This window comes from Metschnikowia bicuspidata, assembly GCF_001664035.1.
Source record: "Metschnikowia bicuspidata var. bicuspidata NRRL YB-4993 chromosome Unknown METBIscaffold_7, whole genome shotgun sequence".
NCBI lineage: Eukaryota > Fungi > Ascomycota > Pichiomycetes > Serinales > Metschnikowiaceae > Metschnikowia > Metschnikowia bicuspidata.
Genome location: NW_017387737.1, coordinates 539,494 through 555,986, shown reverse-complemented (window position 1 = coordinate 555,986; position 16,493 = coordinate 539,494). Strand labels below are relative to the sequence as shown.

General features: G+C 46.6%; 8 protein-coding genes across 8 annotated transcripts; 4 read left to right on the top strand and 4 right to left on the bottom strand.

Moving 5' to 3' along the window:
• Positions 1-280: 280 nt before the first annotated feature.
• HYS2 (DNA-directed DNA polymerase delta subunit) lies at positions 281-1,558 on the bottom strand (the record flags this gene model as incomplete). The annotated part of the gene is made up of 1 exon (XM_018859140.1): positions 281-1,558. The coding sequence occupies one exon, from the start codon at positions 1,556-1,558 to the stop codon at positions 281-283; it is 1,278 nt and encodes a 425-aa protein (XP_018709884.1).
• A 424-nt stretch (positions 1,559-1,982) lies between these two features.
• On the top strand, positions 1,983-2,390 carry TEN1 (Ten1p; the record flags this gene model as incomplete). The annotated part of the gene is made up of 1 exon (XM_018858106.1): positions 1,983-2,390. The coding sequence occupies one exon, from the start codon at positions 1,983-1,985 to the stop codon at positions 2,388-2,390; it is 408 nt and encodes a 135-aa protein (XP_018709883.1).
• Positions 2,391-2,974: 584 nt separating this feature from the next.
• PPR1 (Ppr1p) lies at positions 2,975-4,840 on the bottom strand (the record flags this gene model as incomplete). Its single annotated transcript, XM_018855046.1, has 2 exons — positions 2,975-4,536; positions 4,582-4,840. Coding segments are annotated over 2 exons (1,821 nt in total), but the record flags the coding sequence as incomplete, so codon positions are not given.
• Positions 4,841-5,109: 269 nt separating this feature from the next.
• Positions 5,110-7,675, bottom strand: METBIDRAFT_33530 (uncharacterized protein). The gene has a single exon (XM_018856321.1). It carries the CDS (start codon positions 7,419-7,421, stop codon positions 5,355-5,357), a length of 2,067 nt encoding a protein of 688 aa, XP_018709881.1. The 5' UTR covers positions 7,422-7,675; the 3' UTR covers positions 5,110-5,354.
• A 2,292-nt stretch (positions 7,676-9,967) lies between these two features.
• On the top strand, positions 9,968-12,471 carry METBIDRAFT_33526 (uncharacterized protein). The gene has a single exon (XM_018856320.1). It carries the CDS (start codon positions 10,287-10,289, stop codon positions 12,297-12,299), a length of 2,013 nt encoding a protein of 670 aa, XP_018709880.1. The 5' UTR covers positions 9,968-10,286; the 3' UTR covers positions 12,300-12,471.
• A 192-nt stretch (positions 12,472-12,663) lies between these two features.
• On the top strand, positions 12,664-14,034 carry ASH2 (Ash2p; the record flags this gene model as incomplete). Its single annotated transcript, XM_018858051.1, has 1 exon — positions 12,664-14,034. The coding sequence occupies one exon, from the start codon at positions 12,664-12,666 to the stop codon at positions 14,032-14,034; it is 1,371 nt and encodes a 456-aa protein (XP_018709879.1).
• A 115-nt stretch (positions 14,035-14,149) lies between these two features.
• METBIDRAFT_13640 (uncharacterized protein) lies at positions 14,150-15,002 on the bottom strand (the record flags this gene model as incomplete). Its single annotated transcript, XM_018854401.1, has 3 exons — positions 14,150-14,225; positions 14,254-14,810; positions 14,976-15,002. 3 exons carry the CDS (start codon positions 15,000-15,002, stop codon positions 14,150-14,152), a joined length of 660 nt encoding a protein of 219 aa, XP_018709878.1.
• Positions 15,003-15,495: 493 nt separating this feature from the next.
• Positions 15,496-16,335, top strand: CRH12 (Crh12p; the record flags this gene model as incomplete). The annotated part of the gene is made up of 1 exon (XM_018858062.1): positions 15,496-16,335. The coding sequence occupies one exon, from the start codon at positions 15,496-15,498 to the stop codon at positions 16,333-16,335; it is 840 nt and encodes a 279-aa protein (XP_018709877.1).
• Between the last annotated feature and the right edge of the window lie 158 nt (positions 16,336-16,493).

The following is a 16,493-nucleotide window of genomic DNA, read 5'->3' as shown; positions in this document are numbered from 1 at the left end:
GAGGTGTTCTCTTTTGCGTGAGAGAGAATAACTAGTGACGTGTACTGTAATATAGATTCGCGGCTGCGGTGCGCTCAGTTCACTCGACTGAGTGCGGTGGGCTAAACTCCAACTGGCCGTGTGCGGCACCTTGGCGTCGCCGCTTGCAGTTGGCAAGAATGCAACAGGAAAGAACAGGCGAAAATACCCATTGACTTGTAAACTGGGCCGCTTCACGTTCGGCCTCTTGCCCCGCATGTAGTATCTCTTCAATAAGCAAGGAACCCGCCAGCCCAACCGGTCAGTGGAAGCTCACGGTCTTCACCTCGAGCGTCCTAAAATTGACCAAAACCACCTCTCCTGTCTCTCTGAACTCGGAAACACTCACCATTTTGACCGTCTGCTGTCCCAACGCAAGGGTCTCCGAGCCACTCGCCACCTGGTTGCCCACCACATACAAATGAGGGGTCTCCTCCAAGGTGAACGGATCCCGGTCCTCGAAGGGGTAGCAGTATAGAGTGTCCGGGGCCGTAGGCACAACATTCTGCCACCGCATAGTATTTCCCATGGCATTGAGCACTTCCGTTGGCCCAGAAAAGCCTCCCGCATGGTACTTGCTTATGTCATCGATGTTCTGCCCGGATGTAAGGAGCACACGGAGCCCGTCTTTGCTTTGCATCCACGTGGGATTGGTGAGTGTGGTCAATGTACTTGAGTCCACGAAAGAAGAGTTCTTGCCAAAGAGCGCCCGATGCATTGGCTGCTGGGGCAAGCATACTTCACAGGGGTCCGTTTCGCCCGAGAGAATCGTGACGGGCAACGACGCAAGCACTTCAGAGAGCCAGTCGTTGAACACGACCAAGGACTCGGGCAGAAACCTGCTGGTATTCTTGGAGCCGAAATTGTTCGTGCTCAGGAAATCGGTATTCGCCTCGGGCTCCGATCGTGCAATGCTGTTTCCCACAATGACCAACCTGCAGATTCTTCGAGCCATCTCAGCTTCCGCTTGGCTGCCGAGCTCGCCATTGAGGTATTGCAGAAGTAGCGCCATCTTCAATTGCATGTTCGTCTCGGCATCGACATGCAACCCAGAAACAAAAGCCACCCACTCATCAGCGTCCGCGCAATCGTCCGTTCTGTCCTCTTGGGGGGCTGGTGTTGGATAGGCGATCTCCATTATTTCAAAAATGCCCGCCTGGATCTCAATGCCTAGAACGCCCACAACACAGCCCGTGACCAAGCCAGAACTTTTCAAAAGCTCGGGGTTATGTAGGATGGCACGCCCACTTTCGTCCTCGATCATGAAAACCGCATCGCTGTCGTTGTCCACGTACTTGTTGGGCATCTGCGGAAGCGTGTCGTCTGTTCCCTTCTCCACGTCGATCAAAATGTTGAGCTTGTGCTTCAAGTCGGCGAAAATCGTGCCAGAAACCCAGCACAACTCCCCAGACACGATATCCAAAATCTTGTCTTTGTGCTGGATATACTTGCCGTTGACTTCTCGTGTGTTGTGGCCCCATATACGGTTTGCCTCGCAGTCCACACGCGGCTTTAGCAGCTGGAGCCTCTGCTCATACATGGCGAAAAACTGGCGGGCATACTTCCTGTCACTGCCCAACTGATAGAGTGATTTGTTCTTGAAGTCGGCTGGAAAATCAGCCTCCACCCGTTTATATCTACTGTGACTGAGTCCTTGGTTGAGTTTCTCCATTCTGCACGTTTTGGGGATGTCGCTGTTACTGGAAGATTTTCAGCTCCAACGCGTAGTTAGCTCGGGCGCGATACGCGGTGCCAATGGAGATTAGCATAAGCGATGGCAGAGCCACCCTAAACGCGCGCCAGGCCCCACTGAATTCCCTAGGCCTGAACCTTCGGGCCTAAATGGCCCTGCAGGCCCTGTGCATTCCCCACTGCGCCCTCTCAACAACCTCACCGTAAATGGCCCTTACATCTAGGTCAAACGACACATATGTGCCAAATTGTCGTGGCTTGAACGCGTCACCATGACTGTCACCATTCTCGATCCCGCAAAACTCTCGCTTTTCTATCCGAAGGCGTCCGACGTCACTCCACAAAAAATACGCGTGATTTCTCAGGCAGTGGACTACGATATCTCCTCGGCACTACTCGCCGTTCAAAGGCTTCCCAATCTAGGGCCTCTTCACGAGGAAATCAATCTCGATGGTCTTGATGCCGAGAACACAGAGCCGCAATTGGCTCATGTTGATTTGTCGAAAACTAATCACGCTTCGTCATCTCTGTATATTCCGCCTGGAACTATTGTAAGTGTTGTGGGGTTCTACAACGGAAGCATCATTACGGCCGTCGAATGCATTCCTTTGTCTGAGCAGGTCCTCCTAGGAAAATACATCGACACATTGGCCGCTGTTGGAACGCTAAAACAATTGTGATATCCTCACAAGCATTCATCACAGTCCAACTGAACGTGCCATGTATAATCCACACATGGCTATTCCGTATATCTCTTTTCGAATTAATTCAGCTTTGGCTCGGTGAAAAATTGATCCCAAATAAACTCTGTGGGCAACTGAATCAAATCATATGCTTTCCGTCCGTCTTTCACGATTGGGAAAAGGTCCGAGGAAGCATTCTCCATATCTAAAGCATACTCAGACAATGAGTCTTCGGCTGTGTCCTGCAAGGACGTGGCTGGCGACTGGTCAGCGGCTTCTGCTAGAAAGATGTCAAAATTGCTGTCATGGAGGCCAATATCTCTGTTCTGTATTAGCACAGTTGGATTTTCAGCTGTGTCGTCTGAGGTATTATGCGATACCCAGTTAAAGGCAAATTCACTATCAGCGTTAGGAACAAAGGAATTCGCATCTTCTTTTGGGTTTATGAGGTTGGACACTCGAAGCTGATCAACGAATTCACTCTTGACTTCATCTTTTGGTTCTGATGAGTTTTGTGGGTTCGGAACGTGAGGTATGCGGGAATCGTCTTTCTTGAGGGTTGACCCGCCAACAACTTCCTTGTAGCGTATTTTTAAGATTGCTGCAGTGAGTATACGGAACATTTGCAAGCAGTCTCTGGCCGCATCGCAAGACGCAATCAACAGCGAGAGCACAATTATACAGTCTTCCGAGACTTTCATCACAATCTCTTTAGGAAACAATTCTCTTGCTTCATCCGAATGATATAGTGCATATAAAAACGAGGTTCCTGCCATGGACAAGTTATGCACAGCAGCCCAAGTGTAGTTAATTGCTTTTTTGTTGTATAGCTGGGAATAGCAAGACATGAGGTTCTTCGAGGTTTGTGCTACCTTTATCAACGCTTCTTGGCTCAATTTGAAGTTTCTGGGCGAGAGTCCATTGAGCAGTAGCAATGTGTGGTTGTAATTGAGACTGAAAAACTCAATGTGAAATTCAGTTCCGGTGCAGTTCTGTAAATTACATGCATCCTGCCACCACTCATCAAGCTGTGCCTGAACGTAATATTTCCAGTCATCCAAATTCGCAAACCTCCGTGGAATCTCCTCGCCTTCGTACAACACCCTTTGAACTTCCAGCTGGATTTTCCGAATTCGGAAGAAAGATATGGATATGCTTTTATAGCTAGGCATGCCACCAAATTCTTTAGAATAGTCCTTCACCCCTGGGCTATTCTCGAGTATATAAGCATCATCGAGCTCAGACGGAAACATGGCTTTGATTGAGCCTTCTGGTATACCAACCGGTCTTCCCATGTAAAAGCAGATCTGTCTATCAAGAGAGTATGTGCACCAGAAAAGCCGCCTACGCCTATCCTTTGTGAAAGCATCGAGCCCAACACTTTTGTCGATAGCGTTGTTGTGTAATCCTAACTCCACGCAAATCCTCAAGCACTTCCCAAGAATGTGCCAGATCCCGGGCTTGCAAGGACGCATGAGGGAATACAATGATAAGATTAAGTTTGCCTGTAGCTGCTCGAGCGGATCACTCGTACAATAGGCAGACTTCAGAAATCCAAGGGCGGCCGTTCGAAATTGCTCACTTATGGAATTCATGTACTGCAAATGATTCACGGAAGACGCTATGGCAAAGATTAGATTAAGATAGAAAAGAGGACGGTGATACTGCTCGGGAACATCCTCGGGGTAGGGTTGCAAGATTGTGCGTGATGTACTCTTATGTTTGTCAGATAGATTATTTGATATCATCTGTTTGAACTTGTAGATCCAAGTGTCTTCCGGTGCAATAGTCGAGCTGCGCTTGATTTTTGAAAAAGGTTCAGTTGTGGGCGAGATGCTGTCGTCCCAAGAGCCGTATATAGGCTCAAAAAAATCATTGAGGAACATTTCACGATGCAAGATGGGAAGTTGACTGTTGCTATGGGCAAAGTAAGTGCTAACAAAGATCTGGGCTATGTTTTTGGCAGGCAAAACAGCAGGTATCTGATCGACCGGTGGTAAGTTCTTCAGCTGATCGATTTGAATATTCAGTGTCTCCTTCTTCATTTTGACAGCTGCAGTTATTAGTTTGGCGAATGTAATTCCCAGCGAGGCTCCCATGTATGTAGGGCTTTCCGCTGCATGCGCATTGCCAGCCAACGGTTCTCTTTTGGAGTCTTCTGTTGACTGTACTATATTTGATGAAATACTCGAAGATTGCGATAATCCTATCGGCAGTTGTATTGTAGGGTTTGCATTGGTTTCGATTCCATGGGCAGTGAGAATGTTTTCGAGTGAGGAAATCCTTTGCTCCAAGTAATAAACATACGAGCGGGGGATTGCTTTTCCAGTAGCCCGGTCAATACCAACGCATTCGCTACCTGCTTTTTGACACCGGAGACAAGTTGGGAAATTTTGGTCGCATTTCACCTTTTTGGTTCGGCATCGTCGGCAGGCATCTAAAGAGCGGACTACATTCGCTGAGCCCGGCTCGAAATCGAGCTTCTGTCGTTTGTTTCCAAAGTCTTTTTCCACCATGATTTTAAATATCACGAGTATGATTTTGAGCAGTGTTCCTCCAGGCTGGGATTAGTAAAGCCAGGCGATCTCATTCGATACTTTTACTCGTTTGTTCAGATGGGGGTATATCGATGTCCGATAAGCCCTGCAGGTACGCGGACCCAATTCGCGCATCAATTGACCGTGTCTCCCGCGATGGTAAATGCGACTTGAGAGGACTCCACGCTTGGCATATATTCAAAAATTGAAATGCTTACAAAATTCGATGATGATGCAGTATATAATAATGAAAAGTTTAGAGTTTGAAGTATGTGTAATTAGCCGGATAATGGTGGCCAATTTGTATTATCCAGGGTAAGTTGTTCCCCATGTCTAAAAGTCTATAAGCGAAAGAGAAACCTCGCGATTGGTCACATAACACCAAAGCGACCGCTGTAATACTTCACTCCCCAAAAGAAGCAGACTAATGAACGTGCTTGATAGACGTCGACTCCAATTCAAACTTACCGTGTAAATCAGGAATCATCACCTCGTATGATGCTGTAGACGCCTCGGGGTCATTCCCATCAGCCTCAACATGCAAAGTCGCAACCAATGATTCATTGAAGATTGGGTACTTAATGTATCTATCGTCGATAGGTTTTTGTGCCATGGCACTGATATCCTTTTCGAACAATGGGCTAGGGAATTTGGACTCGCCAGTCTTGCCCTTGTACAAGGGTGATTGTTTTACCATCACCAAGTCGCTCCAATTTCTCTTGTTCAAAAACTGGTGGTTTTCCCGCTCGGAGCCATCAGGATTTGACGTGAAAAGCGGAATGACATCTTCGTCAGTATACTTGTCATAGTGATGAACCTTCGATGTTTTGTTGAGTAAAGAAGCCATCGCGTCAGGGGGTGGGGCATTGATGATAGCAGAGGAAATCACATTGAAGATCAATCTCGGGTCATGCTGGGGATTTTTTGTGACATCACGATTATGTGCCTCCTTATCTTCCGAAGATAACACGTGGGCATGGGGGTGATGATGAATCTTTGTTTTCATACGCCCGAAACAACACAAATGGACGTCGCCAGATAGAATAGTGACCCGCACGCCATTTTTGGCACCAAACTCGGTCAACAGTTTGATCAATTTGTTTCTTTCCGCCTTGTGATTGTGGGAGCACCAGTGATCATTTAGGTCATCCAAAACCTCGACAGACCCATCGAACTCATTAACGAGACCTTGTGCCATGACGCCTCTAGTTGCCAAGCCCCTGATGGGCTTAAGTAATCTAGATGTGAGCATCTTCTCAAGCCAAACGAGCCTGGGATACAAAATCGGGACGCCCAACATGACTAATAGGTGTTTGGTCTCAGGACTCTTCTCAATCTCGGCTTGAATCCGCAGAAAAATAATGTCATATGTACTGGGAGATACAATCTCTGTGAGACGTCGCTCAGTACGACAGTCCACTCCTAACAAAGATATCTCTCGCCCCAAGCGCATAAAGCAGGAATGACTCTTTTGCTTGATGAACATGCCGTCTTTCTTCGAAAGAATCCAGGATGGGTCGTCGATGTGTTCGGGACTGTCTGGGGCCATGTGGTGTTGAAATAGCATGTAGTACTTGTACGCAACGTTTCCAATGGACGAAAACACATCCAGGGCCATGGTTCTATCTTTGTATGAGCCAAACCCATCGATGATGTCATGATCATCGTAAATGTTCACACTTGGGATCTGCGCCATGGTCAAGGGAAACATGCTTTGCAAAGTTCCGCCTATCTTGCCTCTCCAGTAACCATGTCCAAACCACTCTAGGTAAGATTTTAAATAGAAACTTTCGAAATCTTCGAGCATTTCTGGAGTGGCTCTCACGTCTCTTTTCAGGTGGGCAGTGTGCAAATTGAGCCATGGATCCAACGTTTGACAGTGCATCTTAATGCTATCATTGTAGATTTGGTCTCCACCGCCTAACATGACATGGTAGTGTTGGGTAGTGGAGTGCTTGCGCAATACGTCAAGCCAAAGGGACAGTTTGAAAGAAGACGTATCTGTGGCCAACGAAAAACCGTTGCACGAGAATGACATCACATTCATTGATTCGTCCACAGCAGGAATGAAGAATTGATACGCTTCCTTGGAAACACCATTGACCGAATACCGCACCCTTTGCTCATACGCGGCAAGGGTCAAATTCACATTGAATCGCCAGAATTCGAGGCCTCCCTTGGTCTCGTAGAAGGGCATTCCCGGAAACTCGCCATCTTGGACATTCTCAGCCTCGACATCTGCTGAAGCAGCGCCGATCTGGTAGGTTATACTTGGTTTTCCACCTTGCGTCACCAACAACACGGATGCCCTATAGGAATCGGTGCCATTTTCCAAGGTGCCACAAAGTCTTAGAATAGGGCCGCATGCCACTTCAATGCCACCAATTGTCTCAGGTTTGGGACATATTTCCGGCACCGCTGCCTTAACCTGTTGGGTGTTCAATGCAACAAAGTCGTCAATTGGAATTGGAGCATGCCAGTCTGCAGTCATCGAGTACGAAGTTATATAAACGGGTGTCTCTGCGATGTTAATTACACCCTTTGATATATTCAAGAAGAGGGAGATGAAAGCTGAGCTATTCCCGTCTAGCCTGTGACAGTCTTCGACATTGTCAGCACCATTTCCTGCATTAGTTGTAGCAACCCGAGAGTACGCGCAGCAAATAATAACAATACAATAAGTCCAGCACAGAATCTCTGGCCATTTCTGAATTCACAGTACCAAATATAAAACTGTTAGTCTCGATATCTTCTTTTCGAACGAAAGTAAAAGTCGAGAAGGTGAAAGTTCTTAAGTTGATGGCTGGTGTTCGTCTCAGCAAAGCCCGTCAACAAGGCTTCTTTGAACACCATCCATAGGGAGCATGGTCATGTACTGCACATACTGGCGAGCAAACAATGTAAGCGCGTCACTGAATACCGCCAGCAGAGCCACGTTTATATGGGCCTGCACGAAACACTTGGCTTCTCCGCCGGCCATCACAATTTGTCTGGTAGTAAAGTGTTGCAGCTCGAATAAACGTGTCTGCCTCAACCAATATCAGCTTCACCGCTTAATTGGTCCGGTCTTCCTTGAGGAAATACTAACTCAAGCTCATGACACCGGTCGCATTCTCATGCGCAGCAAATTTCCTCAACAACACCCTGCAGATCAATTCCTGAGGTGAATACCATCGGAGTCACTTGTAGTTGATGATTTGGTGGCATTCAGTGGTCATCCAAATGGACTCATACGTTTGAAGGCAGGTGCCTAGTGTTGAGGGAACTATACATGTGTATTCGAGCAGATTCAAGAAAATGCTAAAAAAATACGAGAATCGTCTTTCTGAGAGTTGCGCTCAATACATCGTCAAATAAAAGTTTAACATGACAAGCCTCTTGATTTCCTGACCTAAGTATACATAATTTGATTTGGCAAGCCTGTCTCCCCAAATAGCTGCAAGATGCTCATGTGATGTAGAGTTCCCGATCTCTGCGCTATTTACCTTTGCATTCATGTCTTTACACCCAACTGACAATAGTCCTTCTAGAAACCTGCACATGCCTGCGCGTGGAGAGCGGCGTGCGATCTAGTGTATATCAGCCTGAGGTGCTTTTGTACGGACGTGACCTTCGCAGTATTCGCCCAAAAACTCCCTCTACATATTGTCAAAAAACAAACTTAAACGGGACATCATGGGCGTACCTCCGTTCTAGTGAAACACATGCCAAGGGCTATCTGCACAATCGCCGATGCCCCGATTTATCCACACCCGGAGTATATTTTTGGAAAAGACAGAATAAATTTTGCACCAAACTCCTTGATGTAGTTTTAAACAGTGACATTAAGTTCTAAGAAAGCAGCGCGATACAATTTGGACAACCAAACTTATCCATCTCCTTGTCGAAAATAGACATCTGAAGTCAAAACTCAGTGCACTTTAATACACCTACTGTGTTACGATACGACGCTTCTTGGAAATTCCGATTGAACAGGTTTTTCGATGATTTTTCAAACTAGATGATGTTCTGGAGGAGTGTTTGGAATGGTCAATTGTGAGATCTTCCTCGAAAATATGGCTGAATATTTGGTACTTTACAAAATATGAATGGTAACTCACGCGCTGAAACTTAAAAGGATACATGCTGAAGTTTCACCGACTCGAGTGAGAACTTGTTGCTTCGATAGCCTGAATGCTGATTCCAAAGTTGTTAAGTGTCAGGTGTGAAATGCCGCGCTCGGCCCCGAGACAATCAAAGGTCCTGGACGTGTCACGTGGTATCCGCCATGTAGGCATCCCTCACGTGGCAAGAGGAAAAAACTTCCGTACAGGGAAAGTTTTTTCCCTTTCCTTTCTTCCTTAAGGGTTTTTAGAGAATAGTAGTATCCTAAGGATCCGAAGTACCGTACATACTTGAATCGAGAAATCTGATACTGAAAGGACGCGAGCTTATCGCCCGATTCGCATTTGATCGTACTATACCAGTCACGTGATGATATGATTACTCGAGACACGGAGCCGTCACAGACGGGCAAACATTTCAGAACCATAACTTGGAGTTTCGGACCCAGCCTCTGCAGATTCGTACATTGGAACAGTACAACAAAGAAGGGGGAAATTACATAGCCCCTCTTTTAATGAAGCGGGGGCGTATGACAGCATTGAATGACTTCATTCAATGTCTCCCATAATTCAGCACCAGGACCGACTTGTTTTTGTTGGCATGTTACAAGCTTTTCTGGTTTGCCACCTGCTGAAGTCATGTCGGATTCCCAATACTGTAGATAACTGAAGAACAGATACGTAATTGTAGACTGCGGCTGGAGCCAAGAATCATGCGCTTCCTTAACGCCGGGGCCGAATGACCGAAGGTGGCAGTCGCCGATACACGCAGTCACTTTGCGCGGGCAACGTTGCTCAAGGCTATATGCACACATACTCACCTGCGGATACGGTAGGGCTGCGCCTTCTACATGCGCTGTTGGTACAATTACCTCGTGGGGTACCCCGGTCTGCAGGACGCCCAGAAACTCCAATCAACAGGTCCATTAAGTCAGTGTGCTTTTCCCGAATCCCCGGGATCCTCAACTTATCTTGATCATAATCCAACCATTTAGGGATCTCCTGGACATTTACTGCCCTGAATATTAGATATATCGCTGTCCAAACTTGAACTTCACATATCTCTACTTCATATCACCTACCCGGTTTAGCACAACGTGTCTTATCTGCGACTGTATCTATAGGTGACTTCCACAACGATTCAACCACCTTCAATCTCAAGAATTTTTGAAAGAGTATAACCTCGAAACACAAAGTGTCACCATCTGTGAATCTCACCCGCATTCTTATCACTTTACTGCTAAGGATTGTTCATGGCTGCTGTCACTTCAACCTCGTCCCAATTACCTTATTCTAGGCGAGTCTCGTTCAACAATCTCCGACCCCATGAGCTTGACGCCGAAGTCCCGCCTGATGTGACCAAATTCCAGTCCTATGCATCGACCCCAAAGCTGAATTACCCGCGATCGAATGACCCAGAATTGTCCAAACTTTTCAGCAATTATTCGCTTTCCTCTCCCATCAAATCTTCTCATAGAAAAAGGTTGAAGTTACCTGAGCCTCCCGCACGACTGATTCTCAAAAATGCACTCTCTCTGGAAGAAATCAAGCTGAATGAAATTCATGCACACGACACATACGCATCTTTCAACAAGGAGCTCAATGATATAGTCAATCATCCACCAGACTCAGTGCCTCGCCTGGAACTCGCAAAAATAGTACCAGCGCAGAACCCAGAGTCTACAAATAATGAGTGTTGTGCCCCAGGAGAAATATCTCCACATACGCGTCTGCCAAGGGGACGCCGGAAGCTGTACTCTAGTATGACTGATGAAGAGTTGATGGCCCTAGATCCACAGTTCTCGAGGCGAAATATTTCAGACTTGAATGACTTCAAGTTTGATTCCCTTGGGGCATCCTATTCCACTCAACGCAGAAACTCTACACCAGGGTCATACTTGCCATCCCCTGGAAAGGCAAAACAAGTTCTCTATCCTTCCCTGAACGAAAACAACTACAAAAGTGTCTCTCTCACAGTGAAGCATCAAGACTTCAATCGTCACGAGCTTCATCCAAGAATTATCCTCACTGTTTTGTCAGGCAGAAAGCACACCTGGAACACCTTAGATTGGCTTCTTTTAACTGACCACCTGGTGAGAGATCAGCCCTGCTTTCTTCAGAATGGTGATCACCTAGTGGTTGCAGCTTTGGTACCGTTGAAATTTGTCGAGACAGAAAACAAAAACTCTTCTCGAAAAAAAGATATCGGCGAGCAAAAAGTTCAACAGAAATGCGAAGACATCCTTAAGTACATCTTAGACAACGTCCCAGATCCGGAGATCCGCCTCAAAATCACAGTGGAGCTAGTCACAGACGTGCCCTTTCCAGACCCCGTGACCATCAGTATGGCTCCCGCAAAGAAACTCCAAACGGGTAGCAAATTCATGATGGCTCACCTTTTCAAGCAGTACCAACCGACACTAGTAGTGATTGGAAACAAATCCACTAGTCTCAATTTCAAGTATCCCAGGAGAATGAGTAGAAGCACAAATGCTGGCTCCACCACCCGGACATCTATCAGCGCAAGCTCAATTGCAGCCAAGGCTCCAGAAACAGAAGCAGAGCTGTATTTGATCAAACTCTCATCATATTTGATCCGGTACTCCACGGTACCAGTAATCTTGGTGGGTAATTCTACAACATATCACCGGAAACCAGCACCAAAAGTTCCACCAAGCGTTACTTTTAAGGATGGTGCCATTAGACTGAAGAGCATTCTTGATGTGTCACCTAGTGCACCGCGTCAGAATTCTTATTGCTCGGATATCTCCATCGAGTCTTTTTGCGGCACACCACTGAATGGTGATGACTCGGACTCTCCCGGACCATCAAAACCCCTGGGTAATTCTTCGCTACAAAAGGTTTTGTCTGATCCTTTTGCAGCGCTAATTCTGGATATCTCTGATAAATCTCTCATGGAACTGAGAACCTATCTTGAGCAAGTCAAAACCGATAAAATACCATCCCATTTTTTCGATAACAAGGTGCACCAAGCATATGTTAGTATGGAGCAAGGTCGTCAAGGACTGCTTTCAAAAACAAACTCTAGTGGAGCCAGTGGAAGGGCTTACAAGGTGAAGAGCCTCATATCTTATGACGAGGATGAAGAGAAGAAACACGAGAGAATGATCAATGACAAGAAACTCAACAAGTCCATCTCTAGAAGTTCTGCGGGCAGCTCCATTCTGAGAGCTCTGGACGAAAAATCAAACAAGAAGAAAAAGAGAAGATCGCTTTTACAAATATTTGGCCTAAAGAAAGCCTAGGTGATTATCGTGCATTCCAGGGGACAAACGATCATATTGGTCAACCAAAGTTTGTCTTTCGGCTCTGCATCCAATCGCTTCAATACATACATTAATCCATTTTTAAAAAACAATATGGCCAAGGACCGAATACATAAATTTTGCAAACAATAAATACTGATATCACATTATGTGCTCTCGAATTTGTTTTGGTCGTGGTCTTTTCGCTTAGTGCATGCGGCTCCGCGCACATTCGCATGAGGCATGTGAGGTTAGCCAGGAGCCCTTGAATTAGATAGTCATAAATCGTAAAATGTCCTCCAACCCATCACCGGAATCTGCTCCTCCAACGAAAGATGGACAGGCTTCTCTAGAAGGCGATCTTATGCTTTCACCCAAACACGCTTTGAATCACGAAGAAAATCAACTGATTCCACAGACCTCAAAACCGGAACCCGACCAGCGACCAATCTTGAAGACCAACAAAAGCGAATTGTCAGAACTGGCAATCAAGAAAAAGCAGGCAAATGTGGTCGTGCAACCAAGATTGAAACCCTCTGTATTTGCTTATGATTCCATAATTACTGAGCCGGTGATTACCAGCCAGCACAGTGTGAAAGATGAAGCCTTTTTTCAATTCGATGATTTGCCCTTGAATAGAAGAGGCTACAAGTATCGAGTGTGCAAGCCAAACCGAGCATTGAAGGCTACCAGGTATCTGACCACCGAATTGCCTCCTTACAAGGTGAGGGCGAGCTATTTTGACAAGAGTCAAGGCGTTGGATTGACTGCGGATATGACATCCATCACTACTCAAAATGGGTGGCTCTCGGCACGGTGCAATGTCTCTATGAGAGAAGGAAAGTACTATTTCGAATACAACATTGTAAACTCCAACAATGGAGATGATAAGGCGCATGTGCGTGTGGGCATTGGCAGGAAAGAGCTGGCTCTAGATGCTCCTGTTGGATTTGACGGGTACGGATACGGGCTCCGAGACTTGAACGGCCAGAAAATCACATTGAGCCGGCCACAAGAATTTATGTCTGAGGGCTTTCACACGGGCGATACCATTGGCTTTTTGGTCGAGTTACCTCCGCTAACCCGCCAAAGAGATGGTAATTCTGAATTCGCAAAGAAGTTCAGGGAGAAGTACCCCAAGTCAAAAAAGCCAACCCGAGCTGCCTTAAATGAGGAGAAAGAAGAGAAAGCCTTGAATGCATTCAGCAATATCCTACGCGATCAAGTTGCTATAAAATATAAGAACGGGCTATTTTATGAGCAGTTCGAGTATACGAGAACCAAGCAAATGGATCATTTGCTCAACCCAGTGACTGTCTTTGGCGAAACGGCAGTTCTTGAGAAGAAGCCCGATGCACAGCCCCCGGTTCCAACCATACCGGACTCCCGAATTGTGGTGTATAAAAATGGGCAATGCGTGGGAGAAATGTTCAACGAACTATACTCATTTCTCCCTTTGGATACCGCAGATGACGCTGCAAGTACAGAAGCGAATACGAAACAGCAGCAAAACCCATCTTACAGAAATACAGACGATGGCTCCTTGGGTTACTACCCCATGATGTCAGTATTTCAAAACGGGGTGGTCAAAATCAATGGGGGCCCTGATTTTAAGTACGCAGTTCCGGAAGGCGCACAGCCGCTTTGCAAAAGATACGATGAGGCCGTTGTGGAAGACTGGCTCTGGGACTTGGTAGATGAAGTCGAGGCAGAATATCTCGATAGCTTCGATTAAGACTCCTGCTCGTAATTAGATGTCCTCGTTCCAACATCAACGACGCCAGCCAAAGGCTCGCTGCACGCTCGGTTTGGACATACTTGATTGTCCCGAGAGAAAACATTAAGACATTTTATGTGGAAAGAGTTTGGGCATTCAGTGTTGCAGCATTTCTTTCCGAGAGTAACAAAACCGTCACACACAAGACACTGCAATAGTTTGCCCAGTGTGTCTGACACGGAAAATACGCCAAAGCGGTCCTGTAAATATGTCGAAAGCTCTGCAAGGCTTGCACAAGAAAGCACTAGACGGTTCTGATCTGTGAGATTTATCCAGCCATCGTCAACAAGTCGACGAATGAATAAGTCCAGCTCGCTAGCCTTTTGCTTGAGAAGAGTAGTCGTCTGCTGTTTGGCATTTCCATAGGGAAGTGCATAAGCATAATCATGGGAGTTTACTATGGAATCAATCAAATGTTTGATCGTGTCGAGCTCCGGGACGGTGTACGACGTGCACGCTTGTATGACCTCATCAGATTTCGTATTTATGAACACATAATGTTGTATGTCGGTCTCTTGATCCCGGATCGAGGCAATTTTGAAGTGAGCCCTAGCGATTTGCACGTTAATTTCTGCAATGTAATCACGCATGGCTTCCATCGGCTTGGACGTGTCAATGCCAAAATGAGTGCTTAGCACGGAGAACTTTTCCAAGAGGTCATCTGCACTGATGCATTTGACAGCTCTTAGATATGTGAGAAGCACTCTGTGGGCCTCCGAAAACTCGTCCGACATCTGAAAATACAGACGTATGTAGTGGTGGAATGCACCTGTCAAAGAACAATTGATCTAGTGCCTATTGGTTGGGACACGACATAATATTTCGGGGAGCTTGACGACAAGTCCAAAAGGTGTGGATCTTGCCTGCTCGAAAGAAGTTTGAAAAGGCAGATACATTACCTCCGGGATATTAGTAGTATCATACATTATGTCTCCTTTTTGGCTTGCCTCAGTATGACAGGGCCAAAGCCGCGCGGGCCGTGGGTCTTTCATGTAAAAGAATGATTTACTGGATGGTAGAGCAAACATACGTATCGGCATGAAGGATAGTGAGTAATGTGTATTAAACGATTGCAAGAACTCTAATTCTCCTTAATGATATATGTTTGACCTGTTTGTATGGGTCAACGATTGATTGACATGCGCTCATTGTAAGATCTTTGCCCCCGCACGGAAAGAGCAAGACCCGTTCACGTAGGCATCGTTCTGAGATTTTGATCTTTAAGATTCAAAAGAAGCATGGCATATTGCTATTTGACTCCTTTCAGTCGTTTGACGGTGTCTATTCTTGTGCGGCCCAGGCAGACACGTGATCTGCGGGAGCGTCTCGATCAGGCGTTCGCAGTGCTTCTGCCCTCTTTCAACTGGGTGCAAAAACCATACTGGTGGACCAGCGGTACTTCAATACAAACACTACACAATGAAGATACATGGTCTGTCACTTGTGCTCAATCTTTTTTCTATTCTGTTCCTAGCATGCACTTCTTCAGCTTACAAAGAGTTTTGCAATCCACAGAAAAACTCAAGCTGCATTGCAAGGAACCGAGCACTTCAGGAACCAGTGAAGGACCCTTTGACAAACAACAGTGCCGCATTTGCTGGCTCCAATAGCTGTCCTCTCTTATGTCCTTGTGATAATGGCACAAACTTTGGCATCCTGCAACGATTCGATAATCCCCGCTTGAGCAGTACTGAGTACATATTGTACGGCAGAGCTGAGGCAGATATCATGGGCGCCCCCGGGCAAGGTATTATTTCTTCGTTCTACTTGCAAAGTGACGATTTGGACGAAATCGACATTGCCGAAATTTTTGGAAGTGCACCTGCCGTGTACCAGACCAACTTTTTCGTCAAGGGGGACGTTGCTAATTACGCCGACGGAGCTTACCACAGAGTCACCAATTCCACCACGCAAAACTTCCACAGATATGGCGTACAGTGGAACCGGCTGGAAATCGAGTGGACTCTCGACGGACAGGTTGTTCGCCATAGAGCCGGGGGTACTCTCCCCTCTTCCCCGATGCGGGTGATTCTTAGTCTCTGGGTCGGTGGGGATGAGGCAAATGATCCCGGCACTGTGCAGTGGGCCGGGGGGCCTACTGATTTCGCGGACGCCCCGTTCAGCATGTACGCAAGAAACATATACGTGGAGAACTATTCAGATGGCGGCTGCTACGTCTACGAAACAAATCTGACGGTTTCCATTGAAGACGAGTGCAGACAAAGCCAGTATTTTGTCAAGTGGAACTCGACCAGTTAGCGTCGCGGGCCGGCTGGGTGCGAAACTAGAGACTACTGATTTAGAGGGGCCACCATGACACGAGGCCGTGGTGCAGCGACGCTAGCCCAGGTTCCGCATGGCGAGCTTTGTAGGTGCTAGTGTGAAGGAATCAAGAGACCGCACAGGGCATATGATGG